This window comes from Papaver somniferum, chromosome 11, assembly GCF_003573695.1.
Source record: "Papaver somniferum cultivar HN1 chromosome 11, ASM357369v1, whole genome shotgun sequence".
Taxonomy (NCBI): Eukaryota; Viridiplantae; Streptophyta; class Magnoliopsida; order Ranunculales; family Papaveraceae; genus Papaver; species Papaver somniferum.
In genome coordinates this window covers 76,337,115-76,355,237 of record NC_039368.1, presented here as the reverse complement: position 1 = coordinate 76,355,237, position 18,123 = coordinate 76,337,115, and the positions used below count along the sequence as shown (strand labels likewise).

The 18,123-nt window shown below is 36.3% G+C and overlaps 3 protein-coding genes across 3 annotated transcripts; 2 read left to right on the top strand and 1 right to left on the bottom strand.

Moving 5' to 3' along the window:
• Positions 1 to 143: 143 nt before the first annotated feature.
• On the top strand, positions 144 to 1,785 carry LOC113323746 (F-box/kelch-repeat protein At3g06240-like). Its single transcript, XM_026572085.1, has 2 exons — positions 144 to 282; positions 628 to 1,785. The coding sequence occupies exons 1-2, from the start codon at positions 159 to 161 to the stop codon at positions 1,314 to 1,316; spliced, it is 813 nt and encodes a 270-aa protein (XP_026427870.1). The 5' UTR covers positions 144 to 158; the 3' UTR covers positions 1,317 to 1,785.
• Positions 1,786 to 2,989: 1,204 nt separating this feature from the next.
• Positions 2,990 to 4,113, top strand: LOC113324590 (F-box/kelch-repeat protein At3g23880-like). Its single transcript, XM_026572899.1, has 2 exons — positions 2,990 to 3,345; positions 3,447 to 4,113. The coding sequence occupies exons 1-2, from the start codon at positions 2,990 to 2,992 to the stop codon at positions 4,111 to 4,113; spliced, it is 1,023 nt and encodes a 340-aa protein (XP_026428684.1).
• A 5,343-nt stretch (positions 4,114 to 9,456) lies between these two features.
• LOC113320237 (patatin-like protein 7) lies at positions 9,457 to 13,107 on the bottom strand. The gene is made up of 3 exons (XM_026568166.1): positions 11,466 to 13,107; positions 10,497 to 10,771; positions 9,457 to 9,838 (listed from the first exon to the last, which is right to left on the bottom strand). Exons 1-2 carry the CDS (start codon positions 12,636 to 12,638, stop codon positions 10,502 to 10,504), a joined length of 1,443 nt encoding a protein of 480 aa, XP_026423951.1. The 5' UTR covers positions 12,639 to 13,107; the 3' UTR covers positions 9,457 to 9,838; positions 10,497 to 10,501.
• Positions 13,108 to 18,123: the final 5,016 nt, after the last annotated feature.

Below are 18,123 nucleotides of genomic sequence, written 5' to 3'. Positions count from 1 at the left end.
TTATGATTTGGCCCGCAGGGATGACTCAGCCGGGGGCCATGACGAGATGAAGAAAGATACCTCAGGTGTGGGACGCACGTTAGCTAACTTTGTGACTTTAATCCGTAACAAAAACAAAAACAATTGAAAGAAAAGTCTGTCCGTCTTTAACACAATTGATGAGCCGTATAGTATTCTCAAATTTCTCGGAAAAAGAAGGAGCAGCGGCAGCAGCAAACATGTTTCCAGCAGAGATCTACCTTGAGATCCTATTAAGGTTACCGGTGAGATCAACATTTGTATGTAAGTGTGTTTGCAAGACTTGGTTTTCCTTTATTTCTGATCCTAGTTTTATTAAATCGCATCTTAATCTCAGTATCCAGACAAACAAACCCAGTCTCATTCTTAAAGGTTACGATAGGACTAGGAGTCGGAGCAACTCTAACGTAATCTACTCAATAAGTCATAATTCATTACAATCATTTTTGTCTAGAGATGAAGAATTTCTTGAATATGCAGTAGAATTGGATTACCCATTCAAATCATCGTATCAAACAGTTTTATTAATGGGTTGTTGCGATGGATTAGTTTGCCTATGGTTCGGTTTTAGTGATGCTTATAGTAATTTCCTTTGTCTTTGGAACCCAGCTACCAAACGGTACAGGGGATTACCTGGATCATTATATGGGGACAAGTTTGGAGATTATAATATGGTAGGTCTGGGTTATGATTGTAAGACTCAGGATTATAAACTTGTAACACGGCGTAGTAGTGCAGACTGTGCAGTCGAAATCTATTCTTTAAGATCATATTCGTGGACAAGTATCGAAAACGTGCCCTATGAGTTTCATAGTGCTCAAATAGTCGGGGTGCTTTTAAATAGAGATCTTCATTGGTTAGCTAAAGCACAAGATTGTTCGGAAGTTGTAGTTTGTTTAGATATGGGCGACCAGATATTCAAAGCAATTCCACTACCAAATGAAACTTTGGTGAATAAGAATCATATCCGTAAGTTTATGACAGTGGGGGTGCTGGAAGGGTGCCTTTGTGTTGTTGCTAGTGTTACTAATCTTCATTCTGAAGTATGGGTAATGCAGGATTATGGTGTTCGAGAATCTTGGACTAAACGCTATATGATTAACGATGAGAGAATTGTTTATGACGATTCACCTCATCTTATGTGGTCATTTAAGAGTGGTGAATTACTATTTGGGAATTGTTCGGCTGATTATCTAGTTATATATGACCCTAAAGATGGAAGTGTTAGAAAACCAAACATCCCCAATTTAACGCATTTGCACCAAGAAGGGTGCTATTATGAAAGCTTAATAATTTAAATTTCTCGTGGCATTTCCTTATAATTCGAAATTTGTTAGACTTTCTTCAGTCTACTGCAACCCTAGAAGGATTCTTTCATCTTTATTCCAACACAACAATTGCATTAGTGTTCAACATTTGAGTAAAGGACGTGTAGCATTCACTGAAGAGATAATTTAGGTGTGAGCTTTCTTTTCGTTTCTTTTATTTTGATTGAAGGAGTTTATCCAACTGTGGTTACGCTTATACATCTGCTGATGATATTCAAGTGATTATTCACTTGACTTTTATATAGAAATTCCAGATATGGGTTTGAAGCTGAATGGTGTTACATTGCTTTGCAATATGAAGAACGGTTTCCATGCATGGTATGGTGTTGTGGTAAGAACTCATTGTAACATTAAATTGTTGGGCACTTTAAATTATTGTCTGACCCAAGTTTGTAATGTGAACATTAAATTGTTGTTTGAAACATGTGAAGCTTGATTACTTGGTTTATCTTATTATGTTCAAGTAGTGTCAGGTTGCTACTCCTCTGAGCTGGAAACTATTTATACCGTTTCTATGTTTACCCCTCGTCTCTTAGCTATCAAGTTTCTCTGTTGGCCTTGGATAACCTTAAGGTCTGGTATCAGAGGGATTCAAACTTGTGTTGTGATTCAGTAAGAGGCAAAAGATATCTAAAGATCCAATGCTAACTTGTGTTTTCAATGGTAGGAAATAAAAATATGATTTTGGATCCTTAGTCGATGCCAAATGTTAATTAATTATCATCTTAAAACAATGCTGAGATTATGTTGTTGAGATTTAGTACTGCCATTAGGACTAAGACAATGGGCCAGCAACTTAGTCCCTTGATCGGTTTAACAGCAAGTAGGCTTTGGCCAATATTCCCAATTCGCATAGCTCTTTGTCAATTGGGAAAATTCTGTGGACAAATCTCACCCATTAATTTATGCACATATCTCATTGTTCTGGGGCTAAGTGATCCATGTCTGTCATAATCTAGAGATTCTAGACCAACCCATGTCTTTAGAAGAGTTTCACGAGAGAAATGCTGGATTTTCCCTACCGTGTGTGTAAAATGATTTTTCAAATTATTGAGGAGCACTTGAAAATGTTGTGTTTCTAGTTTCCTTAATCGGAAAATTAAACTAAGATGCAGATGAGGAGAGAATTATTTTAGCACCCTACCAGTCAAGCATCTAATGAAGCACAAAATGATTGCGATTGGCCCATTAGGACTAAACAATGGTCAAGCAACATTTGAAGCCTCATCTGTTCCTGCTCGGACACTCTGAGCGTTTGATATTTTTTCTTGCCGTTTGGTATTTAAATGACCCAGTGGCCAGTGCCGTTTTTTACCTCATTCACACAGTGATCCAGTGCAGTTTTTATAAAAGAAAAAAGATACTGGTGCAATCGAAAATGACCGTTGGGGAACATACTACATCTTTACAGTATCACAATGGTACAAAATGCACCATGTCGCGCCTAGACGTTCAAAATGCTATCAAGTCCAAATTGCAGTTTTGGATTCAATGAAAATCTTCTATTTCGACAGCCATTTGTTTTTAGTTAAAGCACATGTAAACACGTCTTAACTAACAGTTTTAACACAGTTGACTAATTGAGTCTTCTGGAGTTTCCAAATCTCTCAGATTGATCAGAAGAAGGAGAAGCAGCAACGAAAATGTTTCTAGCAGAGATCTTCCTTGAAATCCTATTAAAGTTACCGGTGAAATCAACATTCGTTTGTAAGTGTGTTTGCAAGGCTTGGTTTTCCTTGATTTCTGATCCTAGTTTTGTTAAATCGCATCTTAATCTTACTATCCAAAGAAAAAAATCTAATCTCATTCTTAGAGGTATCGACCAAAGTAGGAGTTATGACTGTAGCGTAATCTACTCCGTAAGCCATAATTCGTTACAATCATTATTGTCTGCAGATAAAGAATTTCTTGAATATGCAGTAGAAATGGATTACCCATTCAAATCCTTGTACATTTCAGTTAAATTAATGGGTTGTTGTGATGGTTTAGTTTGCCTTTGGTTCGCTTGTGATGAATTTGAATATAAGAGTTCCCTTTGTCTTCGGAACCCTACAAGGAATTACCACAATCATCAAATATAAAGTATTATTATATTTTCAGCATGATTGGTTTCGGTTATGATTCTAAGAGTGAGGATTACAAGGTTGTAACCGGGAATAACAGTGTAGTCGAAGTCTATTCGTTAAAATTGAATTCGTGGAGAATTATCGAAAATGCATCTTATATTTTCCCGAATCGAGTAGTTGGGATATTTATTAATGGAGATCTTCATTGGTTAGCTCAGACACAAGACTGCTCCCCAGTTGTAGTTTCTTTAGATATTGGTGACCAGATATTCAAAGAAATTCAACTACCAAACGAGCATTCGATGAATAAGAACGATGATGATAGGCATATCTCTATGACACTGGGGATGTTGGAACGGTGCTTTTGTATTCTTTTTAATGTTACTAATGCTCATTCTGAAGTATGGGTAATGCGGGATTATGGAGTTGGGGGATCTTGGACTAAACGATATAGTATTAACAACGAAAGAATTATGAATTACTATTTAGCTCATCTTATGTGGTCTTTTAGCGGTGAGTTACTATTTGGGATTTATTCTTCTGATGAAATAGCTATAATATACGATCTTATAAATGGAAGTGTTAGGAAACTAAACATGCCTAGTTTAACACAGTTTGACCAAGAAGGGTGTTATTACGAAAGCTTAGTTTCACTTGGGTCTGGTACTTATGTTGGGGAAGAAGAAGAGGCCACTAGGTAGAGCGTGAGAACTTGTCAGCAGTCATTATAACTTATTTTTCTCATGGAATTTCCATATGATTCGAAATTGGTTGCACTTTCTTCACTCTGCTGCAACACGATTCTTAATTCGATATGAGTTTGAAGCTGAACGATGTTACACATTATTTTGCAATGTGAACAAATATGAAAATGCAATGGAGATTTTCTTGCTATGTGTAAGGATTCAGAATGTTAGAATGTCTGAATCCATCTTAGTGACTATGTCTGAGTGAGAGAGTCTGTTTGTAAGTGTGTAAATCACGCGTTTTCTTTTGTTTCTGTTTTGTAAAACATAATAAAGTTTTTATATTTCTCATCTCTAAAATCTTTCATGGTATCAGTCTTCTAAGGAAAATCTTGATTCTTTCATCTTTTGGTCCTCAATACTTAAAACCAATTCCGCGGCAACAACTACAATTTTTTAAAAATTATACCATCAATGTCTACGATTTCTTAAAATTTCTATCATCTTAGTCTTCAATTTCCCTAATATATCTAGATCTATTTTCTTTTCAAGATTGAGGTCTCATTTTTCTGTTCCTGATTTCAATTCTTGAATTTTGTTCAAATTCCTTCAATTAACTCAATGGATGGGAATTCTTCTGCTTTACCTTTTCAAAACATCACGAACTTCGTCTCTGTGAAACTACAAGAAGATGGATCGAATTATCTCATAGCAGCATCCACAAACCAGATAAAACAATTGATCTTGATGGTGATATATTACCAAATCCTTCATACTTTCATTGGCGTAAGATGAATATGTTTATCATGTCATGTTTAAATGCAACGTTGGATGATATGATTTCTCGTGGAATAATTGGATTTTCATTTGCAAGAGAGATTTGGGTCTACTTAGAGAGGAAATTTATTCAGAAGTTTTCAGCGAAGAAATCTCTTCTTCGTAGCCAACACCATTCAATCAATAGAGGTAATAAAAGTATTTTTTTTTTTCATATTTTGATGAATTAAAGGTTATTACTGATTCTCTTGTTGCCATAGGAGAAAGAGTAGATGAATCTGATATTTTAATGTATATTTTAATGGGACTAGGAAAGGAATACAGACAATTTGTTATATCTGCTCACAATAGAGACACTTAATTCTCTTTTCATGATGTCATGTCAAGGTTGTTGCATCATGAACAGTGGCTTAAAGCAGAAGATGTTGAGCCTGTTTCAATTCTTGAAACACAAAGTTCGGCATATTATACTAAGAGTAATAATTCTCATAATACATCTACTTCTAAATCTAACTTTAAGAGTAAAAACAAGAATATTGTGCATGATTTTAGTCAAGTGGAATGCCGGATTTGTAAAAAGACAGGACACACTGCAAATAAGTGTCATTTTAGGTACATTTCGAATAAAGATCCAAATGGTAATGGAAGTAATAATACAAGTAAGGATAAATCAGAGAGTAGTGGTGCTTGAAACACTCTTCAACAAGCATTAGCTTCAATACAAGTAAATTATGATTAAGTGTCTACCTCAGACCCCAATATTGCTTCAGTCTGGTTACCTGACTCAGGTGCCACTAGTCATCTAACTAAAGATATTCATCTTTTAGAGAATACAAAGATCTATGATGGGACAGATAAGCTTATGGCTGGAGATGGTACAATGATTGAGAAAACAGGTAATATTGTTCTTGAAACTAACACAAGTTAGTTTTATCTAGATGATGTCTTGTATGTACCTATAATCAAACAGAATCTATTATCAATTGCTAAGTTTACAAAAGATAATCAAGTTTCAGTAGAATTCTTTGATTGGGGTTATGAAATTAAGTGTGTGAAGACTATAAGAGTGTGTTGGCTGAAGGAAAGATTAAGAAAAACTTATATCCCATGGAGGGTATTACTTCATCTGCATTATTAGCTACTACATCCAAATCTAATTCTTCTTTATGGCACAACAGATTAGGTCATGCTTATGACTTAATTCTTAAGAAGATTGCAAGTACTTCATCTATTCAAGTAATTCAACAGATACTTGTTTATGTGAAGCCCGTCAAAAAGGAAAAAATCATAAACTTCTATTCTATGATTCAAAGAGGATTACACAACTTCACCACTACATCTAGTACACTGTGACATCCGGGCCCAGCTCCAATTGTTTCATCTCCAGGCTTCAAGTACTATATATTGTTCATAGATGATTTTTCTAGGTATCACTGGATTTATCCTCTAAAGAGTAGAGATGATAGTTTGTCCTGCTTTCAACACATTTTAAAGCTACTTCAGAAAATATCTTATCTTCTTCTATCAAAAATTTTCAATGTGACAATGATCTTGAGTTGATTAAGGGACATCTCAAAGAATATCTGGATCAGTGTGGGATAGTTTTGAAAGTTTCTTGTCCTCACTTGCACCAACATAATGGATTGGCTGAAAGGAAGCATATGCATATAACAGAAATGGGCCACACTCTATCTTTTCAAGCTTCATTACCAAAAACTTTCTGGTATGATTCTTTCTTAAGTGCAACATATATCATAAACAAACTTCCTACTAAAGCTCTACATTTCCAGTCTCCATATGAAATATTATTCAACATATTACCAAATTATTCATTCTTTAGAATGTTCGTATGTTGTTGTTATCCTAATCGGAACCTTATAGAGAAAATAAATTGAGTGCTAAGTCTACCAAGTGTGTATTCTTAGGGTATAGTCCAATTCATAAGTGTTTTGACTTAACAAGTAGCAATGAAGAATGAAAATACAACCTTAATGGAAAATGGTACATGGGATTTAGTACCCAGTGATCCTAGCTATAATGTGTCAGGAAATAAATAGGTTTGTAAGATAAAACTGAATGCTGATGGGTCTGTAAAAAGGTTTAAAGCCAGACTTGAGGCCAAAGGTTACAACCAAATGGATGGCGTTGATTACTTTGAGACTTTTAGTCTTGTAGTGAAGGAAACAACTGTAAGAGTTGTTCTCACAATTGCAATCTCTAGAAAATTGGTCCATAAAGCAGTTAGACATTAGTCATGCCTTTTTACATGGTTTTCTCTAGGTCCATTTATGACCATTCCATGTTTGTCTATCAATGTGTTGATACAATGGATATGCTTCTCTTGTATGTGGATGACATTATTCATAGCTTGTTCTTCCACTGATTTCAGAGACAAGATTATATCATATCCTATGCAAAGCTATCCGGTTAAGGATTTGGGTGTTCTGCATTACTTCTTGGGAATATAAGCTAAATTTCAGAACAATTCTCAACAACTTTTGTTAACACAGCAAGAGTACATTGGAAGTGTTACAAAATTATGATATGCGGCAACTGCAAACCATCTAAAACACATGTTATAAAGAGTCCATAATTATTTGTCTCTACTAGTGTTCCATTGACAGATGTTACTGAGTATAGGACTATGATGGATGGTCTTCAGTATCTCACTATGAAAATACTTGACATTTGTTTTAGTGTGAGTCATGTTGCACAATTCATGCAATCACCTACAGATGAGCATCTATTATTGGTTGAGGATACTCAGATACTTAAAAGGAACTCTTGGATCTGGAATATTACTTTTTACAGGTGATATCACTTCAATTTCTGCTTATTCAGACTCAAACTGGCAGGATGACCTGATACAAGAAGAACTACTTCAGGCATGTATGTATTCTTAGAATCTTCTTTAGTGTCATGGTCTTCAAATAAGCGTCCTACAATTTCAAAATCATAAGTTGAAGCAGAATATAAGTCCTTGGTGATGGTTTGAACTCTAGATCGACCTGATTTTACTCTTTGATAATCAATGTTTTTTTTTTGTTTGTTTGTTAATATGCACATTTAGTTTTGATGGGAGATGCCCCACATTTCATTTGTTATTCATTTGGAAACATGGAAAATGCGTACCCCAGATTTTATTTGGTGGAAAATTTGGAATCCTTGGACCTTAATCGATGCCAATGTTTATAATCTTACCACAATTCTGAGACTTAAGACTGAAAATTCCGGTGACAAATCTCACTGTTTGAAAAATGGGGGTCCAAGTGCACGGGGACTCTAAGCCTTCGACATATTTTCTAACCCATGATGGGGGGGTTTGACTTGGCCACATTTCTGCATATCCATACAATCACATTGATACAAAAGATGTACCATGTTCCGCCAAGACTTTCAAAAGGTTTAGCTTTTAACTTCATAGTATTTTCAACGAAACAATCAAAGATCTTAGTACAAAAAACTTACATCAACTCAAAAACAAAAGAAAGGGGTATATTCATCCACGAAACAATGACACAAGATTGTGCCATTGAAAATGACCATTGGGGTTGGGGGTGCGAGTTTATGCACATTTATTTCTGCATTTCCATACTATCCAAGTGGTACAAATAATCAGTACTCCATGTTGCCCCAAGACCACAAAATGATCTAAGCTTCTACTCTATATATTTTCAACACAACAATTAAAGATTACAAGTACAAAGACATACATCAACCAGATAAAAAGAAGAGAAAAGCTTTCATTTTACTATAATTCAATACAACAATGATGGAAGCATTGTAATGTTCACTCTTCCAAGATTAAACAAATGAAGAATGGCCCCTCCACCATAACCAACCCTATATAAATTGTCGAAATAAAAGTAGAAGAAATATAAGAAAAAATGGATTGCCACAAAACTCCAATACATTTATATGTCACCGTAAGATATGGTCGGTTTTCCGATAGATATATCTCCTTGTGTACCTCCCACTCTCTATTCCCAAGTCCCAACCACCAATAACTCAAGAAAAGGGGTCGACTTTTGTTGGTGTACTACCCAAAATCCTTTCTATGCCTCAACAAGTGGTAAAACGGTGCACGTCCCTTGGTGTTCATCGTAACAAATCAGGATCTGGTTTTTTCCCGACTCCAACCCTCTCAAAAGCCTAAAAAAACATCTTCACCTAGCTTCGTCTTTGCTAACCGTTCTTTGTAGGAGATCTGTCGGACAGTCTCATATTGGGAGAATAAGTGATTGAAAACACGTTGCGTCGCCACCGGCTATCGTTACATTTTTGTGAAGAATCTTTGTTTAGACATTTTGTACATGTTTGATTTTTTTTTAATAGATTATTCACAAAATTTTCTAGAAAAATGTTCTGCATCACAAAAATTGCATATAAAAAATAGAGTCATATCACTCCATTTTCTAAGAAAAAGAAATCCGGAGGTTGAGTGGGGATGGGGAAGAAGAATTGATTCAGGGTGCGAGCTAAAGGCCATGGAGGAAGAAATGATTACTTAAAACAAAACACCAAAGTGAAGGAGTGGGGCTCTGCAAATTTGGTATAGACATAGAAGAAACAGGACCGATTTCTAGCCAATCTTTTGGAAGGCAATATCTGATTTCATACTAAAAAGCTCTCAAAACAAACAGAACACGCCACTCAATATATCTTCTTTCATTCTTCCCCTATCTCACTCTTCACTATTTCTTTAGTGAAAGAGTGGAGGGGACATAAACATAATCTAATTTCATACTGCACTGAGCCTTCTTTTTTAGGTGGACAAGGAATCTCATCAACTTACATAAATCATCTCAACAAGATTTTGTTTGTTTACAATTAGTTCTTGATGATTATATAAACACTTTAAGTTGCTTTTTTATCTATTGCTCTCACTCACTCCATCAATCTTCCTGAAGCAAAAGCAGATGTTTTACTAACCCCCCCTGACCCTTCCTTCTTTTCTCCCCTCCTGCGTTTTGAAGCAAACAACACAATCATTAAGTACAATAAAAAAAAGTCCATCCGTCTTGTTTCAAAATTCTTCAGCATTTAGTTTCTACTGTTCAGTAAAAAAATATAAACAGTAAAAAGATAACTTTTGTAACTTTGTTTTATGACGGAGTGAATAATATTGTCTTTGCTTTCTCTTCTTTTGTCAAATCAGGAAATACAACTTTGTTGCACTAGTTAAAGGTCACATTCCCTCCACAGTAAGTAGATTAAATCATTTTGGTAAAAAGAAAAAGAACCTAACAAATGGGAAGATTGTGGAAGCAAAGAAACAAAGAAGAAGAGGAAGGACTAGTAGATGTGATAATGGAGGGGAGTAATAACTTTTACATCGGACAAGGATTGATGTTATTTTCTGGAATGACCTGCACAGTCCGGGTAGTGAAAGTAAAAGAGTGAAAAAAAAAAAAGAAGAAGTGGGATTTGGAAAAGCAAGTCTTTGAGTGACGATGATGAACAGAGGTGGGTGGGGGCAAATCATGATAAGTCCCTCTCTGTTGCAACCCTGAGGAGAGAACCCTTGTTGTCCATAATGTGGGTTCTGTGCTAAGCTTTTTTGTGTTGTCCAACAAGGGTAAGGTCATGGTTTAGAGATACTGGAAGGATAATTAACTTACTTCCTTTATGCTCTAGGAGGGGTAGCTTGCTTGAATGCGACAGTTGGAGCTATCCGGGAACTTCTTCTTTGGTGTTCCAGTATCAGTTCTCCAGCAAACCAGTCCAATTTCTCGAAATTGGTCTGTTGTGCAATCCTCTTTCCTCCGAAGAGCACGGACTCAACGTTCTTCTGTTTTAACATGTCCTCTGCAAGTCCGACAAGCATCTTCGAGTTTCTGGAACCCGGATCGGAATCCAAACTTATCCCTGAACTGCGTGAATTCGACCCATCCGCCTGAAGTTCATAATAAAACACAATGGTCAAAACAAACACCCTATACGTCATATGAAAAGCCAATTTTACCTTACGATGACTTCATTAACTCAAATGCACGTAGTTTGAATTGGTACAACAAGAAAATGGCGAGGATGATGATGCAGAAATCTATCTTTTAGGATTTGGTCTGTGGCCATGACTCAGCCGGTAGGGGCCATGAGAGTAAATGTAAAGATATGAATTGTGAATTATTATTCATGACCAACTGAAGAATACATAATCCAAATTTTGCAAAATCCATTACAACTGGATGAATTTCATGTGGGCACAACTTTTGTGTACAGTAATAGCAAAACAAGAGCACATATTTTTGTACCCTGTTTTTAAAACTACTGCTTCTCTTCTCCCTATATTCTCCGTAACACCTTGTTTGTGCCAAGGTAAACACTCCCTTTCAATGTACTACTACTACTACCACCTATCGCTTCGTCAACCCCTAAACCCACACTAAACCCTTAATTGCATTATGAATAGGATCAAACAAACCAAGATATGACCTAAGAAAAAACGTACGCAATTTATGATTTTTTTCTTTTTTTTTATGCGAACGAATTTTATACTCATGTCACCGTTATCATCATCCGATAATAATAGAATGAACATGAAATGCGCATAATCCGTGTATAAATCTAGTATTTTAGTTTGTTTATACCTGAATGCGGACGTAATTAGTGCTTCGGCTTTGGCCAAATGCCATTGCAACAGCTTGATCAACTAAATCACCAACACCATCACCAGCAATTCTAGCCATAGGTCTAGCCCATTCTTTAGCTTTCCACCCTTTAACCTGTTCATAGTCATAATTCCCATCAAGGAGCTGACCGCTCCCTAATGACAAAACCAGCAAATCCTCAACGCCTCTAACAAACGGAAACTCCTGTTTATTATGCAACACGTGCGTAATCGCCGCCGCGGTCGGATTATTCATCGTTAAACCGCCATCCACCGCTACACATCTCGTCTGCCCGTCGACGGAACGCAGCGACACGGGATCAAAAACCGACGGCTTTGCCGATGTTGCCCGACAAACTTCCCACAATCTAAAATCAAAACTTTCATTTTCTAGAGCGTCTGCTCTTGAGAAGAGAAATGGTGATGAACTTGGTAAATCATAACAAGGGATTAAAACTGGTTTTAATGTATCTTTTAAGGTTAAATTTCTTCCTCCATTGTCTTTAAATGCTTCTTTCAATACTTTCTCTAACTTAATCGTTGAAGTTCCTTCATCACCACCACCACTGCTACACCCTTTAAACCGCCGCAACAACCTTCCTCCGGTACTCGAAGAACTCGACGACGACGATTTAAAAATAACTTTTCCTTGTTCCATCAGAAACTTCCATGTATCAGCCGCTTCAAAAATCGGCACATTCTTCTTCTTCTTCGTATCATCATCACCACCACCGCTGCCGCCGCCTTTGGTGGCAAACAACATTGCAGTAAAAATCCCACCAATACCTGTACCGGCACCAACATCAAAATAATCGGCAAGTCTAGCTTCGGAATTACCTGATTTCTTCTTTAAACAAGATTCTAAATAAGTTAACGCTTTTCCTGATAAAATCCCTTGCATTTCACCACCATCAATCGAAAGTATACAAATTTTTCCTCTTGATTGACCATTCTTATCATATTTCCTTTCGATTACTTCTGTTACGGGTTTCGGCAACCAGAATTTATCTCCATGATGATCATCATCGTATCCGAATAAGAATTTGCTTTCGAGAATGGAGAATATCTCGTAGCTGAGTTTATCTGTATCAAAACTTGGGTCTCTAGATTCTGATGATACAACATGATGATTCTTCACTACCATCGACTCCATTGTTGAAGAAGAGAAACAGATAAAAAAACAGAGGTGTCAATTTTCTTGATTGTTTCTTCTTCTCACATTATACATTACTTTTCATCATTTTCGAGAATCTAAATTACTAAAACAATAAATAAGTTTAATTGGATATTTACTCGGAATCATCATTCATCATTTCTCAATGAATAAGAAATTAAATCTCTTTGATCATTGATTACTCTCTGCAACTTCTTCTCTTCCTGAAAAATAAACCTTGATACGCTTTTTTGGAACTTATAAGAGGAGAGGAAGAATAAATTTATTTATGACGATTTCATCCTTGTTGTCTGAGATTCTTGGATATCTAAGAATTTAATGATACGGAGAAGTAGAGAGACAAACAACATTTTTGAAGATGAAGAAGATGGAGGAGCTTTGGAACAGAGACATTTAATGATGTGGGGCCAACATGTAGTGGTCCCCAGCCAGGCCCCACCCTAGAGAAATGAAATACCTATTGTTAACTGTTTTTTATGAATCTGCAGGGTGGGTATATCATTTGTAGAGAGGAGAGGACCATCATTACAGGGTGAGAGGGTGGGATTTGGTTGAATCAATAGGCTTGCATTGCTTTGCATTGCTATTCTAGGGCTGTCTTAGTCATTCCTAGTCATAATCATCAAGAATTTTTGTCTATTTTGGATTTGGTTCATGCAGATGCTGCTGCTGGTGATAGGCTGGTCAGTGGTGTACTGCCTGTGGGAGTTTTCTTTTGTTACAAAGATTTTCTAGGATTCTTATCAATGATGATGAATATAGCCTAGAAATCCTAAATAAATGAGTAGTAGTTTAAATACTATTGTTCTACTTAATCAAAAAAATAAAATAAAAATGGTGATAAATAGGTATGAAACATTTGTGTTACGGTTATTACGAAAACAATAGTCAGAAATGCTGGGATCCTAACCAATCCAAACCAGACCATTTAACCTAGTCATGTTACTTAGGAATCGATACGAGATGGTTAGAAATCTACTTCAAGTTATGATTTGTAAATCTTTTGATGGGCATGAAAATATACGTCTTCTGGTGAGTCTGTGTTATCTAGTTGAACTGTTATTTCTAATGGAAATAATTGGTTCAATCTTATAACCTGTCCGATTTTAAATCGGTTTATTATCAATATAAAAATAGGAGGTTAGTCCCTTTTTTGGAAAAAATAAATAGGTACGAGTGTATTACCAAACACTGACACATATATCATGTGTTAGAATTAGTCTTACAATGCTTAATGTTCGGTATTCAGAAGCTTATAAGTTTTATGTGCTATTTTTTTTTTCTATAACTCAACTAATTCGTTTTGATCTGACTGATATAAATTTAGCTCACCGCATCTGAATTGGCAGGAATTTCAGTTTGACCCATATGAGGTTTATAATCAAATGGTAGATTTTCACGAGTGGCCCACATATATCTTAACTACCAAAAATAAATAGAATTTTTTCTCGGCTGGTCAGAATTATGTGCAATTGTCTTATAGTATAACATATAAGGAAAGCTAGATGTAACCTAGATTTTCAGAACATAATCCTAAATGCAGAAAAATATTGTTTAGGAGATTATAAGCTTTATAAATAATCAGAAAGCAGTCAGAGACAAAAGTAAAAACAATCTACCCATGTGGATTACACAAAAGATGAAGGCAGAAAACCAAACTATTGAATTTGGAATGAATTGGAAAGATCGGATGCTTTTCACAATGAAAATCAATGTAGTAATCATGCTAAGTAATACAACCAAAAACTTTGGCATGGGACTTCTATGACCATACAGATAAATGCAGAGGAGCAAGGGGATCAAACATTGGCCAAGGGCTCTATGACGAAATGAAGCAAAGAGCAGCAACTGAAGTTTACAACTAGTCAGCAGAGTTAGGTAGTAGAATGGAATTCGAGTCAAATTGTTGCCACATAATAAAGTTGATCATAAGTTTGCATGCTAAGAAGATTGGACCGAGATTTAGCGTGACAAGTTTTTGAGATTGGTACGCAGAGTACAATCAGTGAAAGACATAACTTTGTAACTGTTAATCTAGCTATGATTAGTACAGACAATGAGTTTAATAGGTCTTGGGATCACAATACCGCTAATAATTTATTTTTTATTAGCTCCGACAATTTCAATTTTAACCGCAAGTAGTATTCAGGATAGTAGTAGGGAAAGTCTGTTGTCAAAAACAAAAAAACTTGCCAAGTTTTTCGGTTTTGGAAATTCCTTGGTATCCAAACTTCCTTGGTCTATAAATATAAAAGTTTGCATTTTGAGCAAATGGTAGGCTTATAAAGATGTGAAAATAAGACAATAAATGGATGCCTACAGTGATACCTACAAGTGCACAGGGTCAGTTGTAGCTTGTGTGCAAGAACAGGGTCATTCCACAGGGACTTGGGAGTGTGCAATGAAGTTACACTATGCTGATAATTGATGCAAAACTAAATGCAAGGTCACAAGGCTGCAGTGACAGTGAAACAGAGATGGTAAAATATCTAACCAAGGCTATGAGCCAAGGGAAGGGAAGGCAGTGCACTGATTTCAGTGCACAGCAAGATGTGAAGTGCAAAAGCTAAATAAAACAGCAAGGAAAACTCAACTGAGCAATAAGAATAACAGAATTGGAGTTGCAAGTGACTGTAAAAACAAATTGTGGGCTAAGCTACGGCTTTGAATCCACCCTTGTGACCGAGCCAAATAATGTAGTTCTAGGTTGAATCCCTAATGGAACTAAGTGACAGTTAAGGCCAACTTAAGATCCTAAGCATACAAAAAGGGAATAACAAGATAATCAGCTTTCTCAACTGATGTGCTCCTAGTATTGACTGTCTTTTGACAGTACAATCAATCACAAGCACTAGTGAGCACTGATTTCTCCCATTGCTCAATCAATTCAGTGAACTAAGGCTTCTAACCTAACATTCCACTACCTAACAGTCCACTAAAGCTTCATCTGAGCCTCAGCTAGTGAGACTTATCTCATGACTAACATGCTAACACAAACATACGTCATACAAGATAATTGAAACATGAATTCAAATATTGAACATAAACAGAGCATTGAACTACAACCCTTGAGACACTGGCTATTCCAGTGCTCTTGGGTGACACACTGGCTAGTCCAGGCATACCCCCAATCAAACACCCGTAGTCCCTATTTATACTTACAATCCTCTAACCCAAAAATCCCCAAATCAGAAATTAGTGTTTCACAAAATTATAAAATTAAACTCACCTAATCTCTGCTAGACACTCAATGGCGCTCACCCATGCTGCTACATCCTCAATTGTTTCTACCCATGCCTCCAACTCGTCTCTAGCTTCAATCTATTTCATCAATTTCTAATCCTAGGGTTTCAGTTGAACTAGGGTTGAGAAATCGATGAAATAGGTGGAAAGAGAGTTGGTGAACGTGGTGGTGATGATGGGTTTTGATTGATTTGGTGGAGAGAGTTGTTGGTGGCGTTTGGTGGAGATGGCAGGGGAGAAGGTGGTGGTGATGGCGTACGGGTTCTGCAGACGGAGAGGGGAAGAAGATGGAGAAGTCGATGGAAAATTTGGGTAAGGTGTGTTTGGTTCGGGTATAGGGAATTTGGTGTTTGGGTGTTGATCGGGTACAACAAGTTTGATGATTTGCGATGCTCAGCCGTTGGATGTGGAATTGATAGATCAATCTGACGGCGAGATACAAGGGAGCTTGTAGCGACCGTTGGATGCGGAAGGATAACGAAACTGACGGCTCAAAATGGAGTTAGGTGCTATAGTGTTTTTCAGGAGCTTCAGATTTTGATGCACTATGATGAAGCGACCGTAGGATGCTGAGATGATCCAATCTGACGGCTGAATATGAAGGCGGGTATGGATATTGGAAATGGGTTTGGGTGAGGGTTTTGGGCCTTGGGTATGCCAAGCCCGTGTCTTCTTTAAGAACAATTCTTCCTCTTCAAGCCCACTTCTAGCCTTTTGGTCTTGTGCACAACATTCTTCGCGGCTTCCTTGCGTGATTCCTATCGGCTTCCACCACTTTTCTGCTCTTTTATGCTCCGCTATTCATCCAAACTTTATTTATTACCTAAAAATGCAAAATTAATTAATAAAAATATTTATTCTTGAAAAGAAAGAAAATACAGAATATGGGATAAAATGTAGAATTAATGCACAAAAGATGAGTTAAATGCCAAAAAAAATATATAGAAATATGCACTTTTTAGCACTCATCAAATACCCCCAAACCTGAATTTTACTTGTCCTCAAGTAAAACAAAACTAAGGGAATCCTACCTATACCACTGTCGCTGGTCTCTCGAATGCATTTAGCATATGCACTAAGCCTTTTAAACCACTAAGTGTCCCTAGTGGACGAGTGAAGTCTCGTGAAGGTTTGCTTAGAACGTACCTACAAAGTTCTAGGTCAAAATATAAGCTCAGATTCCATCAAATGTGACATGTGCAATTCAGTTTAAGCTCACAGCAAAATGGAGATGTCAATCTAGCTATCAAAGGCACAATCCTAGCACTTATAACAAATAAAGACAAGTGATAAGAGTGTAAAGTGTATCTACACATGTGTCTAGAATGACCTGAAGTTATGACTACTAATCTCCAAGAGATAGTTTTTAGGCTAAGAACCGAATTCTAATCCAAGCTAGATGTCCGGCTTTACGAGAATTGTGAATGTTCACCCAATGAGTTGGTGATATTTTAGTTTACCCGCGTTATACATCGATGGATGCACCCTCCTTGCTTATTACAAGACTATTTACAACAAAAAAGATGACTTTTTACATGACTCTTATTTACATTGATTACTCTCTTTTATTTTTGGAACAAGAGAGAAATATTGTCTTTAACATGACAAAACATGGAATAAATAAATACTTGAAATTTTTTTTTTTTTTTGAAGAAATAACTTTGAACTTTACAACATAGTGACACTTTTGATACATGAACAAAAAGAAAAACAAAATTACATGACTCTTAGCAAGAGGTGGCCCTTATCGAATGTATCCGGTCAAATTCTATGGTTGCTTTTCTTAACGTATCCTCCAACTTCTATCCCAGCCAACCAAAGAACAAGCTAGTCAAGTCTCATTCAGTATTCTAAAGTGATTGGCAATCTAACTTCCTATCAAACACCTTGAAGATCGAGGCTATACATGTATTGGTAGATCGTGCGCGTGCAAGTTTCTTATCACTATGTGAATTGTGCTAGAATCAGGTTGCCTAAATATCTAGACTAAGACTCCTAATAATTACATATTTGCACAAGAGTCAACATTTCAAGGTAAATGAGCTCCATTTTTATGTTTTTATCATTTTTCTAATTTTTTTTTTTTTTGATTTTTTTGATTTTTTCAAAAAGGAAGAGTTCTATTTTTCGATTATAGCATGTTATCAAAGTATCTACTTTTCACCCCCAAACCTAAACTAAACATTGTCCTCAATGTTTCAAAATATGAACAAAATTATAA

Coding starts and splice junctions, on each gene's coding strand:
- LOC113323746 (XM_026572085.1), top strand. CDS start 159: ATGAGCCGTATAGTATTCTCAAATTTCTCGGAAAAAGAAGGAGCAGCG. Junction 283..627: donor GGTGAGATCAACATTTGTAT/GTAAGTGTGTTT, acceptor TTTGGAACCCAG/CTACCAAACGGTACAGGGGA.
- LOC113324590 (XM_026572899.1), top strand. CDS start 2,990: ATGTTTCTAGCAGAGATCTTCCTTGAAATCCTATTAAAGTTACCGGTG. Junction 3,346..3,446: donor GATGGTTTAGTTTGCCTTTG/GTTCGCTTGTGA, acceptor TTATATTTTCAG/CATGATTGGTTTCGGTTATG.
- LOC113320237 (XM_026568166.1), bottom strand. CDS start 12,638: ATGGAGTCGATGGTAGTGAAGAATCATCATGTTGTATCATCAGAATCT. Junction 10,772..11,465: donor CTAATTACGTCCGCATTCAG/GTATAAACAAAC, acceptor TATGAACTTCAG/GCGGATGGGTCGAATTCACG.